The sequence below is a fragment of the Acanthisitta chloris genome, unplaced genomic scaffold, assembly GCF_000695815.1.
Source record: "Acanthisitta chloris isolate BGI_N310 unplaced genomic scaffold, ASM69581v1 scaffold6783, whole genome shotgun sequence".
In the NCBI taxonomy this organism is placed as follows: Eukaryota; Metazoa; Chordata; class Aves; order Passeriformes; family Acanthisittidae; genus Acanthisitta; species Acanthisitta chloris.
The window spans coordinates 44,451-60,424 of record NW_008666495.1 but is presented as its reverse complement, the minus strand read 5'-3'; the positions used below and the strand labels follow the sequence as shown (position 1 = coordinate 60,424).

At 36.1% G+C, this 15,974-nt stretch overlaps 1 protein-coding gene across 1 annotated transcript in view; it reads left to right on the top strand.

Annotated features, from left to right (window-relative positions):
* Nucleotides 1-12,244, top strand: part of LOC103799791 (E3 ubiquitin-protein ligase MARCH11-like) — a gene marked incomplete at its 5' end in the record, with an annotated part of 31,296 nt that extends 19,052 nt beyond the window's left edge. The window contains 3 exons of the mRNA XM_009072139.1: nucleotides 4,704-4,896; nucleotides 11,878-12,045; nucleotides 12,078-12,244. Of these exons, the coding sequence (XP_009070387.1) occupies nucleotides 4,704-4,896; nucleotides 11,878-12,045; nucleotides 12,078-12,244 (528 nt within the window). The remainder of the gene's footprint in view (nucleotides 1-4,703; nucleotides 4,897-11,877; nucleotides 12,046-12,077) is intronic.
* Between the last annotated feature and the right edge of the window lie 3,730 nt (nucleotides 12,245-15,974).

The window sequence follows — 15,974 nt, the reverse complement described above, 5'->3', positions numbered from 1 at the left end:
CTTTAGCAATTAGTCCATCAAAGTGATTGTTTCCTTCAACTTCTGAAAGTATTGACCTTAAAAAATAACAAATTATGTAGTATTTGTGTTTGACAGAGCCCTTAGAAGGAAAAAGGAGCAATGTTTCTGGGGTCAGCATTTGAACTCCAGTATGCCATTAATAGACTCTCAAATGATTTATGAAAGGAAGACCATTGGTAAATAAAAGATTAAAAGAGCCAACCATAATGAAGTGTGAGTAGAAGTAAAAGTATAGAAAGCTTTCAAGGGACAGCCAGTATTACATTAAAATCAGAAGCATTAATTATATTTTGTTTAAACCACCATTTTCAAAGGAAATTTTCACCATCATTGTATATTAAAGTAAAATGCATTATTTCCATGGGCCATAGAGATGGCATGGTACATTGTAACACTCCAGATATGAAGGGAAGGAATATGAAATAGGATCTTATTTCATAGAAATTTAAATGAGGTTTTTTTAATGAATCTGTCTGAAAAACTACAGTATTATCATAGTTATCTAGATACAAAATTTTAATATTTTCTTTCAATTTCTAGTTCTTAAGCAAAAATGGTAATATTTCTCATAATATTTATTTTTTAGGGTGATATACTTTACAGAAGCTGACAGTAAAAGCCTGTCTAGATCTTTTCAAAGTTGGTAAAATACTTAGCAAAAATAACTGTTACTGATTATGGAATGTATAGTCAGCAAATAGCAAAAGCAAATTAGGAAGTCATAATATAATTTGTAATCATGAGCGATTAAGATTTATGAGACAAGTTATATGAAGAAAATGAGAAAAACATTAATGGAAATAATGAATTTAAATTGGGACACAGTAACAATGATATAATTCAATTTGCAATATTAAGTACTTCAATCTGTTATATTCTAAATGCATTTTCTCAACATTAAATATCACTGCATTATTTTTGCTATATTATTTTTGTATCTCTGTTGTAAGCCATTAATTTGACATTAGAAGATGAAGTGATTATAACAACATAACAAGGGATACAATAAGGTAAATGAGGGTGAGAAATCAAATAACGTTTTATTGACTTTTGATACTATAACAGGTATCTTACTCTTAGAAAACATTTTCTGTTCCTATTAGCTATGCTGTGAGTAAGACTTGAGGTAGAAGAAAACAGTGTGACCACAACTCCAGTTCCTCTTTGCAAGCTTTGTTATGAAGTGCAAAGCAACCAAACAACTCAATCCTATGTAGTTTTTCTCATTGCCTAATGGCTAATGCCATCCATGTCTAAGTAAAGGTCTGAGCCTTCCAAACTTATTTACATGTGAATAACATCATAAGTATAGAATACCACCTTCATTCTGTGACAAATATGCCTTTCTTAGTAACATCTTTTACAGTTTGTACCCAAACTCAGTCAAATTTATGGGGAAAAAAATCAAGGCATTCATTTTCCAAGAGGTAATCTCAGACTGTTACAAATCAAAATTGATTGGAGGGGAACAAGGAGTAGGAAATTTCAGTTGGGGTAAGTTAGCCATCAGGAATATCCACAGTCTTCTTGCCATTAGCACTAAGGACCAACATACACAGAAGATGAGGTTCCCAAGCTGATTGCATGTTAGAGCTTAATGCCAATCCATCCCACCCCATCACTCTAAGAGTGTTGGATTCTTATGGCAGACTGTCTAGCACTAGGAGGCAAGTTAGCAGTTTCACATAAAACTTTCTAGGCCTCTAGAATGTCTTCTGTCTTACACACACAATCCTTCCTCCTCCATCTACTGTGGAATGTAATCAACTAGTTTAACTTAGAGATTACACTAATAGGGAGGAAATTTCCCTAAAATATTTCAATTTCTTGGTTATTGATGACCTTCACAATGAGGAAAGTGAAGGACTACAGCTTCTTTTGTAGAAGAAAGACAGTGAATGCCACAAAGGCTAAACCAGTTGGGTAACAGATTTATTTTGCTGGGGTTTTGGGGTGGTTTGTGGGTTTTTGGAACTGTTCTTTGATTTTTAAAGACAGAGGATTTAGGAACTATAAGCTGTGGAACACTTGTGGATTTTCTCAGTGATTGGAGTGGCTCCCCTTCCTGGTTGGCAGCATGCTAATATGCTGAATCTTTGGAATTACCGACTTTATTGAGGTGAAGAGATTCTTGACAGACAATTATCTGATCAGGAGAAGAGCAAAATAATGAGAATACATTCTTTAGAAGAGGCTAGGAAGAGGTGAGGATCATATCTATGTTTCTCAGAATTTTTCAAGGTCAAACTTTTCTCGAAAAAGAAAGTTTGGGAAAACCCTAAAAAAGCCCTCATGAGATGAAAAAAGATAGTAGGAGTGGTTGTCTCAGAGGAATAGATATTGGTTGTCAGATAACACCAGAATAAGGAATGAGGTTTATATCTACACTGCATGCTACATTACTTATGTAATGCAGCATGTTTGGATTGCTTTTCCTTTTGTTTGGTGCTATCTTTGCAGAATAACTAAGAGCACTCTAAGTTTGAAAAAAAAGAAAAGAAAATCAAAATAAGCTGAAGTAAGTTTAGGAACATCTACATTGCTGAAATTGCACTGTGAAAGAGCTGCTGTTTATCTCAGTGATATAACAGTCTTTTCAATTTATTGTCAGTTTCTTCCATGAATTTGACAGTTTAATATTTTTGACAGTTTAAGATTTACTTCATGTAAACGTATCTTGATTTCAGGCATTTTGATCAAATTTAATACAAGTCTGTCTCAGGCTGATAAAAAAAGAAGATAGAGATACATAATCAATAGCACTTTTGATAGTTTTCTGCCAAGTCACGCTATGTAGCTTCAGTTAAGAAATGAAAAATAATTTCTTTGAACATAGCCCTATAGATTTTAAAGGGAGTTCTATGAATTTCAGTGCTGAACTTTAAATCCTGTATACAAGTAATATCTGAGTCATGAGAAGCTCATACCATTCTGTCATGCATCACTTGCTAATGACCTTCCTTGAACTTATAAAAGTGCTTTTAACAAAGGAAATGAGTATCCATACTTGCTTTGCCATAAAAAGGTAGTATTTAATATGAATAGCCCCATTCCAAACCCTGAAGTTCCATGAAATAGCTAGGATGAGTTTAATAAGTTCATTATAAAAAGGGTGCTATTTGAAGATAGACAATTTACAAATTGTTATACATCTATCTTTTTGTCCTGCTGTATTCCAAAGGCTGCAACAAGAGAAGGCATGCAGCACCAGATGTACAAATTAAGCTACAATAGAAAAGTTAATGGAAAAAGCTGAAACTGAAGAAAGGGCAGAGGACCTCATTGTTCGCCCAGGCTCTTCACAGTGGTACTCGATGGGAGGCAGAGAGCATAATGTGGACAAAAGAGGATCAGACTGGATATAAGAAAAAAGATGTTTTTTAAGAAAAACATTTTTAAACCTGAATACAGTCAAGAAGTGAAACAGATTGCCCAGAGAGGCTGAACAGTCTCCAGGTTTTCAGGGTGTTACTGAATAAGCCCCTGAGTGACTTGGTCTGTGTTTTGAGCAGGAAGTTGAACTAGAGACCTCCTACAGCCCCTTGCAACCTGAATTATTCTATTATCCTATGATTATACAGCACTAGGTACCAAACTGCTGTAAAAAAGATAAGGTTTTCATAAAGTAATAGGAAAAAAGAGAAATTATTGCCAGGAGGGAAAACAGGTAAGAAAGCCCTTACTGCAGTAGCTTTCTCCACTTGTTCCCTATTGCAGCTGCAGAAGGGGACAGGTATGTCCAAAGGTAGCAACAGGAAAGACGGCAGTCTCCAAAGTCTGCACACTAGCTCTGGAATGAGTGATGGGGCTGGAATGGGGAGTCTGTCGAGGTAATTTAGATAATTATGGCCAAGAAAGACCATATATGTTAAGGGTAATCTAGAATGATTCTTTCCTTGTGCTGTTTTTCGCTTTCGTGACTCTGTTTTAACAGAATTTATTTCTATTTTTATCTTGACAGAAGTCAGTAAGCATACTCTGTTATATATAAATCTTGTCACACCATCAATCAGAGTCACCTCAGATACTGAAGATTGCCTGGAAAGGTGGACAAAATTGGGGTGCACTGAAAAGAAATGTTTGTGCTGTCTATATTCAGAGCTTCTCCTGAGTCTTTAGGTTGTTTCCACACTAAGTTGCAAGTGTCTTTTTGTAGTGTTAACATTGGTTTATGCAGAGAAAGACAACTCCCTTGGTGTGTCTGGTATTTCTTTGATGAGAAGCAGAAAGTGGAAAATGGCTTCACACTTCAGGAGGGTGGGATGGAAAGGAAACTTGTCACACTAACATAAAACATACTTGAAAGAGCCTTCCCAACATTTTTTAAAAATCTGTTCATTACCCTACAGAGATGTAAGACTGACTTCCATTCCTAAGACTTAATACTTTTATTTTCTATTTATTCAAAAAAGAAATGAAACTATTAACTTTTCTGAAGTTCACAGCTAGATGGTATTGATAGTGACATTGGAGGAGACGGGGAAGCAACTACTAGCTTCACTTAAACTAAAAGTGAAACAGGAAAAAAGTATCTAAAATGTCCGTATCAAGGATTTTAGTAAATATCTATGAAGATATGTATAAATATTAAAATAATTTCTGATTTCAGGAAAAAAGTGGAGTTGAATGTACAATCATGGAAAATAACATTTTTATCTTATGCAACTTTGTTTCTCTTTTAGTGGCAAAGCATTACTATAACACTGGTTGAGAAAGTGCAGATGGTTGCTGTAATCCTAGGATCTCTGTTCTTAGTAGCAAGTGTGACTTGGCTTCTATGGTCAGCCTTCAGCCCTTATGCAGTATGGCAAAGAAAGGACATCCTTTTTCAAATCTGCTATGGAATGTATGGTTTTATGGATCTAGTATGCATAGGTAAGCTCAAAATCTTTAAACAGCACAGACTGTGGTTTAAGACTGTGACTATTTCTATTTTTCTAATTGGTCATTCTAATCGATCACTCCAGTTCTTTGCAGATTTATTCTCGGCTGATACCTTTGGCAAATGCTGCTTTTTATGGTGTTATAAATAGTGCAAAGAGAAGAGAATGAAAGAAGCTTTACTCTCAGGTTCCTCAAAATGTCTTCCCAAAATCTTAGTGGTGAGAACAGGATCAGCGTCAACTTCTTGAAAAAATAGATGACTCAGGAAGTTCAATAGTTGAAAATAGCAAAGACATTATCAAAACAATTAGTAAAATTCTGCACTGTCAAATCTTCTACTGATTCCACCTTGCATTACATTGTACCATCATGAAGTGCAGAAGAAGCCCTTGAGGATGTCATCAAAATGCACGCCCAAATTTGAGTTGCACAGACTTATATAGGTCACTGTGCTAGTAATGGAGGAGAACAGATTAGACAGGCATGAGTTCTTTGTGCATCATAAAGAGTTATGAAACACATAGCGCTAACTCTAGTAACTTGCTTTACTATTAAAAAGTCTGAAGTCATTTAACTGTAGCTGAAATCTTGTTAAAGAAAATGTAATTACTGCAAAGCAATTTTGACCACTTCGGATATTTCTGAAAAATACACTGGACCCAGAAATGTTTAAGTAGGAATCCCTTTCATATTTGGTAAAACAACCTTAAATTGATTATTAGAATAGCTGCAAGTATTTGCAGAGAAAATTTGCATTAAACATTGCATAATTATATCATTTACATAATTTAATTTACATAATTAATAGCATTAATTTACATTAAGCCATATTCTTAGAATTGCAATTCCAAGAAAATCCAGAAGTCAAATGCCATCTGGTGTTTGCTTTGAGATTTCTGAGTGATAAATGTTGATGTTACCCCAGTCTCATATATGGGAATTCAGAAGGACACTGTTGAATTCTGCTCAATATGGGACAAAGAAACAGAGGGATTCCTAATATCAAGGCTTTTCCTCCAACCATAAAGCCTTTTCTCCAAGCATAAAGCCATATCATCTTCTATTGAAACCATCCCGTTGCTGTAAAATGGTAGAGCAGCAGTTCTGTTCATTTTGCAATTTTTGTTAGAGTGGCCTGTTCTGGAATATTTTGGAACACAGGCTTTCTTCTGTGAACCCAAATCTTCCCAGACAGAAAAGTGAACAGAATCTCTAATACTCTGGACAAGTGCTCAGCTTTTAAATGAATATAAAGCCTCAGCTACATGTTCTCTTTGTGCTGACTCCTGAATACCGCTGTTTCTGGCTTAACACTCCCTATTGGGCAGTTTGCTTTTGTCTTTAAAAAAAACCCCTCAATGAAGATATGTGCTTCAGGCATTCTAAACATTCAATTTATATGGAATTCTCATTTGTTGTTTTTTTCCCAGAGATATTACAGTCATAAATGAATCACTTTGGTATGCATCAGCTAGTTGGAATAACCAGTTATTTCAACCTGTTTTCATTTCAAACTATTTTCATTTCTTTCCATTTGTTTGACTGTTAAAACACCTGAACCAAATTAAACTCAAAATCAAGCAAGAACGTCTGTTGGTGATCAGAAATATTAGTGCATTTATCCATAGAAGTAAACTGTTGGAAGATGAGCTACTGAACTAACATGTACCTCACATGCCAATGGAACTTCTAGCCTAACTGGCACCATGCAGGAGCAAAGCAAACATGCAGCTGTCTTCCCCCACAAGATAAACAGATTTGCCTGTAATTAAATAAATGCATATTTTATATTCCTATCGTAAATAATACATGGAAATTTTAGTCTAAAACTGGCTATAATTAAACATATTTAGACACTGTTTTATCATTATGTAGCTCAGTGCAGATATGACTTAACAGTTTATTAGACTGTATCTGGAAGTTCAGAAAGCTGTATAAAGGAGAATTGAAGAATTCTGATGATCCAGATTGATTCAGCCCTACTTATTCTGTGCATAATTTCAAGCAATCTGCATTCTATAAGCTTGTAAGGTCAGGAGTTCTTGTAACTCTTGAAAATATCTATCAGTATAGTCAAATTTATTAAATTGTATCTTTTTCTTTCATCAGAAAGTGAGGGGGTTTAGATGGATAATTTTAATTTAAAACATTCAAATAAAGTTATTGAATAGATGTATGTAATTATTACTTATTAATGATTTTTAAAAACCCAAACAATTTCCATTATGTTGATGACTTCCCAAAGGCATTAACCTATGATTTTACCATCATTATACATAATCTCTTTATCATAAAGCCTGTAATGCTTACAGCCAGCCACAGTTCCTTTCATTTGTGTTTAGTAATCCATGGCATTCTTACTTTTCAACAGGATTTACAGTGAGTGAATACCTATACTCCCACTGTCATCTCTCTCTATTTCAATGAAAAATGTATGCAGATATACAGGCTTTCCTGTGCAGCACATATTTCAAGACCATGCTTGAGTTACTGGTGATATGACCAAGATTTATTCCACCTGCCTTCAGTTATGCCTCCCTATAGCTTTGCAGAAACAATGTGAATATTTTTGGCTATTTGTGAAGTGTAAATATCTGCACTTTCTGAAATGTTTCACTATAATTTTAAAAGCAGTTTGCCTAAAGGTACTCACATATTTATATGAAATCTTTGAAAACTTGCACATAATAATTAGTTTTCACCGTAATTGACTTATATATCAGACGTAGCATACCAGTCATTTTCTTATTAGGTAAATTACATGTAATTTGTGTTTTATTTCTTAGTTTTGTTTTACATTTCACCAAAAGAAAAATCCTAAAGATTACAGATCACTACTATGATATGTTCCGTTCATTCCAATGTACAGATTTTATTGGTATCCATTTTTCTCCTTGTTCTACTCTAAACTTTTCAAGAATTCCTCCTGACAAACAGGATCATTTTTACTTAGCAGTGTTGGTTTTAACCCTACAAATCACTAGTTTGTACTTTCCTGCATCTAAGCTGGGTGTAAAGCTGTTCTCTTTGAAATCTGCTAATGGTCGAAGTTTTCCTAAGGCAAACCTTCAACACCGTAATAAAGTAGAACCACTGCCTGTGAAACACAGAGCTATTGCAGTGAGAGATCTAGGATCTAGACCATCCAAGAGGAGTGAGTTCATTAGTTAATATGAAAGGAATGAATAGCATAAATCCCTTATCTAACCACCGAAGGACAGTACACCAAGCTTTTGCCATTCTACTTTGTACACCTAACAGAAAAGTAGAGGGATTTTTATATATTTTCACTGGAAAATAATCATAACTACTAGTCATAAATGGTTTTGGCATGAACAAAAATCCCTCACAAGTAGTAACAGCTGACTTGCAATGCCAGAAGAACAGTACAGCACCTTTACAGCACAAAAACCAGTTGTATCATTGCGCTTGAAACATGACTAGGGCCAGTAGTACTATGGCAAGGGAGTATGAGATGAGAGCCAATGTGAGGTGTGAATAGCCCTCTGAAAGCCTCTTTCTTCCCTGCCAAGGAACTTGATGCCTAGCAACATTCGTATAACTCCTTAGCTGTAAAAATGTACAGGCTGAAGTTGCTTACAGTGAACACATCTAGCTGCACTTTATATATTATTACTCAGAAAGTCTTTTTTCCCCCACATTAGATCTAATTCTATACAGTTTATAAACAGTTATGTTACTATTTTTAGAGTGGACATATTTCACTTTAATGCTACGAGCAAGTGGTTAAATATTTATTAAATCTATGGGCCCTAGAATAGCAGCAAGACATGACATTTTGTCCAGAGATAAAGTATGTTTCTGAAAAGGGTAAAATCTTGCGATGTTTCTGGGAGGACCATTCCTAAATGATTATAAGTAAAATTAGTGTGATAAATAAGATACATTTGGAATCTAATACCACCAGATCTAAATGATGCAAGATGAGTTGCCTGCTTGCAAAGATATAGAGTATGTCTTGTGGTCTTGTGTCTCAGGGTAAGAAATCCTTTGAATAGGGTGAAAAAAATGTAGTACTTGGAAATAAAATAAAATTATGAATCTCCATACTCCTGTTTTCTGGATAGCACTACAATCCCTGCATCTTAGAGATAAATCCTGAAGGTGAAGTCTTCTTAGAGCCTGAGGACATTTTGATCGGTCCATCATCCTAAAACTCTGTTCCTTTTAGATATTAATTGGACAGAACATCAGAACAGGTAACATCAGTGAATTCTAGCACTTCTTCTTGGGATCATCTGAGACAAACAAGTAATTTTTCTTTTCCCCATAGAAGTGTGCACCTATGTCCTCTGTGCTGTTGAAATCAGAGTATTTGGAATAAATCAGTATTCTTCATGGATTTATCCTTTCTTTTCTTTCTTGTATGCTGTGGAACTCTGAAAAGAAAGGAAATTCTTTGCTGTTTTCTTACAGTTCCACTTCAGTGACTAACAACTTATGTTCTGAGAATCAGAACTTCTCTGGGCCTGGAAAATCTCCAGCATTTAAACATTACCCAGATTTCCTCTTGTTTGTGGTCTTGGAACTGTTGGTGCTGAGAGCTTTTTTATTCCCCCCAGTTCTTTTGCCTCTTCTACATAGATCTTTTGCAATTTGTAGTTCTATCAGAAGGGAAATAAAACTTTTTATGAGAGGAATTACGAAAGTGATTCTTTTCTCCTTCAGCGTTGCCAAATCTGCAACTTTATTTCAAGCCCTGCAATATTTGATCCTTTGTTCAGTAGCTCTTTTAAAGCATATATGACTGACAGCTTCCATTGTAAAGAAAATTCCTCTTCCTTGCCAATGCTGAAAAACTTTGAAAACATCATTTCAATAAATCCTGAAAGCCCCAAAACAGTAAAAGAGAGATCCCTGGAGGAAGCTGTCTTACAACTCTTTCTGTTGTACTTTTGGGAGGATGGTTTTGACTGTTTAGTTGTACTTCATGTACCTTAATGATCCTTTCTCAAAGGCTTCATTCTTTATTCTGAAATATGTTGTCCAGGTTCCAGTGGAGTGCAGGCAAGTATTGAAAATCTTTACATCGTAGTAAATAGGTTCTCTTAATTTTGGTTCATCACAGTCTTGAGAGAAATTGGGCCAAAGAATGCTATGTTCTGGTGACAGGTAGAGGGAAAATTATGCTCATCTCCTTTATCATTTTATAGGAAATCCAACAGAAAACAAAAGGGTTGATCTTTGTCGCAGCAGCAAAACCACAGCTTCTTTGATTTGTAGATTCTGTACATGATCAAATACATTTATCCTTTTAAAGACAATCCAGACAGTCTAGATTGGAACCTAGAAGGTGCATTTATGTGTTAACTAAATTATTATTATGCTAAACTTTTAGGACAGATTGCTTTATCTATATCTGAGAAGATAGACATCTTGCAATCAAGAAAAATTTCCACTAAAATGCTATGCTGTTACAAAACACATTTAGGGTATTTACTATTTCATTAAATTTGTATGGTATTCTGCTGTATTGGATGCTCCAATGAATTATAGGCAACCTGAAAGCCTTACAGAGATGCTGCATTCAGTATCATGTCCTTCCAAAAGCAATTCTTGTGTTTCTTCATCTCTCAGTGCAATCATCTTTAAAAATGTGTTGAGTAGACATTACTATCTGCAAATCACTGCACTTAAATCTGAGGTTTGCTGTTCATGTAAATATTTTTATCATCCTTTCTGCCTGTGTCATCTTTCTTTGACTGTCTCCTTTCTGGTATCAGTTAACCACCCTAAGAGACTTCAGACACAAATCACATTCACTGTGTAGAAACAGGTGATATATAGTCTCTTGGGTTAATGGACTATAGCCTGTGACACCACAGATTGTATTATATATGTGGTCATATATAAGAATATTTTAGGCAAGAAATACACTGGATAAAAGCTTTATAAATGTTTTTAGTGAGGCAGATTGCTTGCCTCTCAAAGCAGGGAGCCAAAGAAAACATGCAATGTTGCTCAGAACCATGAGTTACCTGGCTGGTTGAGGAAAAAACTAGTAAGAAGGCTGAAGCCCCATGCATTTCCTCAGTAAATCCATATTTGAAATACTTACACATAAAGAATGTGAATATAAATATGTAAACACATACAAAGCTTCATTTAATTAAATAAATTGCTTGAATCCATACAATAGGCATAAATATTAGCTACATGGAAGTTCATAAGCAGATTAGTCAGTTGAGGACTCCAGAAAATCTGTATTTTCCCCTGAAAGACCTTTTAAAATATTTCCTGGATCTCAACAAAAAGGTGATTCTCAACTTTTGCCTGCTGAATTTTGAAAAGAAAGAAGAAAACCTATCATCCTTACCATGCTCATCATAGTTAATAATAACATTTAATTTCTTCTTGTTCTACTGATGCAAGACAGGAAAGTCATTGTACTTACAGCTGTTCAGGCTTTCATAAACCTTCTATGCTCCTAAGTTGAACCAGGAATCTGAAAACAGGTAAATTTTTCTGTATCTGTACTGAATTCTATAAAACAGTCTTAAATTTCTGACCATCCTGTTCCTTAAAGAAGGTCCAACCTACTTAAAGATCTACCTAAACTAGTCCAAATCTCAGTAAACATATAGTACTGACTGTGACCAAGGGTAGCACTAGCATGAACAGACAATTTACAAATCTAATAGTAAAGTTCTTTTGCATTGGTTTACTTAAATCTAAATAATTTTAGTTAGGCATGCTCAGATTATTCCAATGTTGGTTATGTTGAGCTTTGATTCAGAACAATTATATTTACTTTGCATGTTCCTGTTTCCCAAACACATGAATAACCACTTACATTGCATATGTACAGTTTGTTTGATTTATTAATGTTACAAGTAATTTAATAGCCTCTGGAAATTACCAGAGGCATTACAATCTGTTATATCTCTATTTGCTCTCAAATTGCATCCATTGACATTTTGTACACACTCTGTTTTCTCTTCTTAATTCCAGGGCTGATAGTACACGAAGGTGCATCTGTTTATCGAGTGTTTAAGCGCTGGAGGGCTGTGAATCTACACTGGGATGTGTTAAACTATGATAAAGCCATGGACATAGAGCCAGAGGCATTACAATCTGTTATATCTCTATTTGCTCTCAAATTGCATCCATTGACATTTTGTACACACTCTGTTTTCTCTTCTTAATTCCAGGGCTGATAGTACACGAAGGTGCATCTGTTTATCGAGTGTTTAAGCGCTGGAGGGCTGTGAATCTACACTGGGATGTGTTAAACTATGATAAAGCCATGGACATAGAGGAGAGCAATCGAATCCTCAGCATCAGGAAGGACATTGTGGTTACCACTGACTGCATTTAGAAACAGAAGTTTAGTTCATCCAACACAGTTAACCTCACCAAGATTTCAGTGTGGCTATGTCTTGTTACATCTGTTCAACCGCATGAGACCTCAGGAAGATTCATCAGAGGATAACTGCTCTGGGGAGGTAGTAATGAGAGTGACCTCAGTGTAAAGATTATGCTCACTGTGCTACACAGATAAGGATTACCCTGGTGTTACAGGACTTTGGAATGTAGTTATGATGAATGGTGAAACCCTTAACACTTGAAAAAATACATACACACTTTTTTAAAATTTAATGCTTTTTATATGACCGGATAAAACACAAATACATTTTTCTGGAAAAAAAAAGTCTCTTGCTTTTTATATAGTCTGACTTATTGGATCTTTTGTCAGTTTGTACCTGAGGTGTGCACAACATAGCTTAACTCTTAGGTCTTTGAATGACGAGGAAACTAATTTTTAAGTAAAAAGATATATTTAAATGTATTTTCTTAAACTCTGACTTTAATCCACTACTGTTATTTTTTCCACTTTCACGAGGATTAAACTGGACCACGTTCTTCCAAAAAGAATAAGAATGGCACAAGTCAAGTATTGCTCCTTTTCTGTCTTTATTTTGTTGTGGTTTGTAGCTCAGTTCAGATATGTGAAAGTAAGTAAGGGACATATTGTCTTTTGCCTTTAAGCAGGAGGTCCAGTGGGTGTTCTACAAAACCTATGGGAAGATGGAAAATCTTCTTTTAGTTCTCCCACATATCCATGCAAGATGTCAGACACAACCGTGACACAGACAGGGGAAGAATCTTGTGCGGCCTCTTGAGTCTCTAAGATCTGCAGAGTGCTGGTGCTGTGCCTGCACACAGAAATTACATTACTGTCCAAGCAGTGGTGCTGAAATTAGCAACCTGTGAATTTTTAGTACCATTCTAACTATAGGACACTGACACCTCCTTTTTAAAAAAAGAAAGAAAGAAAAAAGAAATGTGCATTAGAGCTTCTGAAATAATAATAAATCCTGGTAGAAACTGAAGTAGAAATAATGCAGAGCCTTAATTTTGCCAAGTAATGAATCATCATATTAAAAATGAGCCAACATTATCATATTGTCTAATCAGTGCTGTGAAGTTTGCTTCCCTTGTTTCTGTTTCATGGCAAAAATTCCAATATGACTTAATCAAATGGAAATGGAAATAATTTTCAAGTTAGTAAATAAGCCTATTGAAGATTGAGATGAAAAAGTAGGGCTGAAATGACTCTGAGAGCACTAGCTTAAAACAGTTTGTGGGGGGTCAGCCTTGTCTGGCTGTCAGATCCCCACCCAGCTGCTCTCTCCCTCTCCTCATCAGAAGAAAGGGGGACAATAAGATAAAAAAAACTTGTGGGTAGAGACAAAGACAAGGGCATCACTCACCAATTACTGGTAAGCATGGGGGAAATTAACTTATTGCCAACTGAAATAAAGTTGGATGGTGAGAAACAAAGACAAAATCTAAAACACCTTCCTTCCACCCACTTTGCTTCTTCCCAGCTTCACTCCTTCACTCCCAACTCCCTTTCCTCCTCCCCACCGAGCAGCACAGGGGGATGGGAATGGAAGTCTGCATTCAATCTGTAACAGCTCCTCTCTGCCACTACTTCCTCTTCCTCACACTTCTCTGCTCCAGTCTGGGACCTCTCCAGGGGCTGCAGTCCTTCAGTATAAACCTGCTCCAGTGCGTGCTCTCCTTGGGCCACAGCTCCTTCAGGGCATGTCCACCCGCTGTGATGGGTCTTCCAGGGGCTGCAGTGTGGATGTCAGCTCCAGCATGGTCCCCTCCATAGGCTGCTCCACCATGGTCTCCCCACGGTCTCCAGGGAAATACCTGCTCCACCAGGATCTCTCCAAGGTCACAGGGGAATCTCTGCTTGGGACCAGCTGTGTCCTCACAGAAGTCACCCCTGAAGCTCCCATCCCCATCTGCCCACCCTAGGCACCTGCTCCCAGTACACAGTAAAAAATTTTCTGTTTTGAAATAAGTTGTATCCAATGGCTGAAAACATGTATTTTATGCAGGAGGTGGAGTGCTGGGGCTGGAAAATTCCTTCTCACAGATCAACAGGATGGTGCTGGAATCAGTGCATGCCTTCCCTTTATAAGAGGCTTACGTGCTAGGGCCAGACTCAGGAGGCCTCTGTAACTACACTTGGAAGGGAGATAGAAATAATTTAAGCATTGGCACTAAAAGCTCCTTATATATTCATAAACATTTATCCAATGAACTCTACACAGGGCCCAGCATTCTGTTACAGTCTCACAAGCTCAAATTTACACTTACTAAATCTACAGATACCTTAATGCTTTTTAAATGATTACTGTGAAAAGCAGTACATAAGCCATGAACAACAAAATGCTATCTCAAAAGACCCAGTTTATCTCTTGCACGACCAATTACCAGCACACGACAGGCAATCTCCTTGAGCAACTATGAGAATTGACTTTTAGATTATCTTTGAACAAGTTCCCAAAAGAGGAATTTGTGGAGAAATAAAAGCCTAAAATATGACTTGGGAAACCTGCTGTATCATTGGGAACTACTTGTTCTTAATTAGTACTTGAATGAAGGCTGCTTTCCCAGAAGGACCACAGCTCCACTTGACCAAATTGACCAAACTGAGATCACAGTTAGCATCTCAAAGCACTTGTAATACAAGTATAATAAGGTATTCTGTGAGCAATATACTTAAGGGTTATGTTTCACACCTTTTAGGTACTTGTGATCTCTGGGATTTAAAGAACCCTTCACTGATCTTTTCACAGATCTTAAGAACAAAATTGAGAATGATAAGAAAACATCTTGTTGTAAAGAAACCTTTTTCATTCACATTGAAAAAGCCAAATAATTTTCAGCCAAGGTACTGAGAAAAAAAGACCCATACGAAAAGATTAATAGATGTAATTTTAGAGGGGACAAGATTTCTGTGCACAAACATTTGAAAGACAAATGGGTCTAGATAATTAACAGCTTCTGAGGGAAAACAAAGTTCCAACTAAGAGTAATGAAAATGGCTAGTAAAAGATATGTTTAGGGAATATATCTGAAAAGCCTTTTTAATAATATGATTACTCATTATTAATTTCTATGGCACAATAACTTTGCATATGTTTGCATGTATATATTTCACTATGTAGAAAGCAAGATCAGGAAATGATAAACAGTGACAGGATTAGTATGGACAGGGTGCAGTTATTAAAAAATAATGAAATTGTATTGTCCTGTGAAATGTTTTCTGTAGCAAGAGTGCCTAGTGCAGGATATGAACATTCCTTCATTGACCTTCTATTTGGATTTGTGCAGTACTGCAGTGCTGTAATCACCTACATGCAAGAAAATTAATTCAAATCAGAACAGGTGCAGAGAGGGGATATTAGGATGAAAAAGGACTCTATTCCAGTCCCTATGGAGAGGGGCTGGGAATTGGAAGAGCATGGCAAAAGTCAAGAGCAAATGTTATTGTTCTCAGTTAATACATTGCAGAATAAAATTTATTTTAGGCAAAGGACAAGCCTAAGACAGCACAAGAACTCAAGGACACAAATAGATCAGAAATAAATTTAGCTAGAAGTTCAAGGTAGTTTTAAAATATTCATGGAATGAATCACAGACAACAATTCAAGTTGGAAGGACCCGTGGGAGGACATCTAGTCCAAGCTGCAGACTCAGCTCTGAGGTCAGATCAGGTTGCTCAGGGCTTTAAGCAGTCAGGT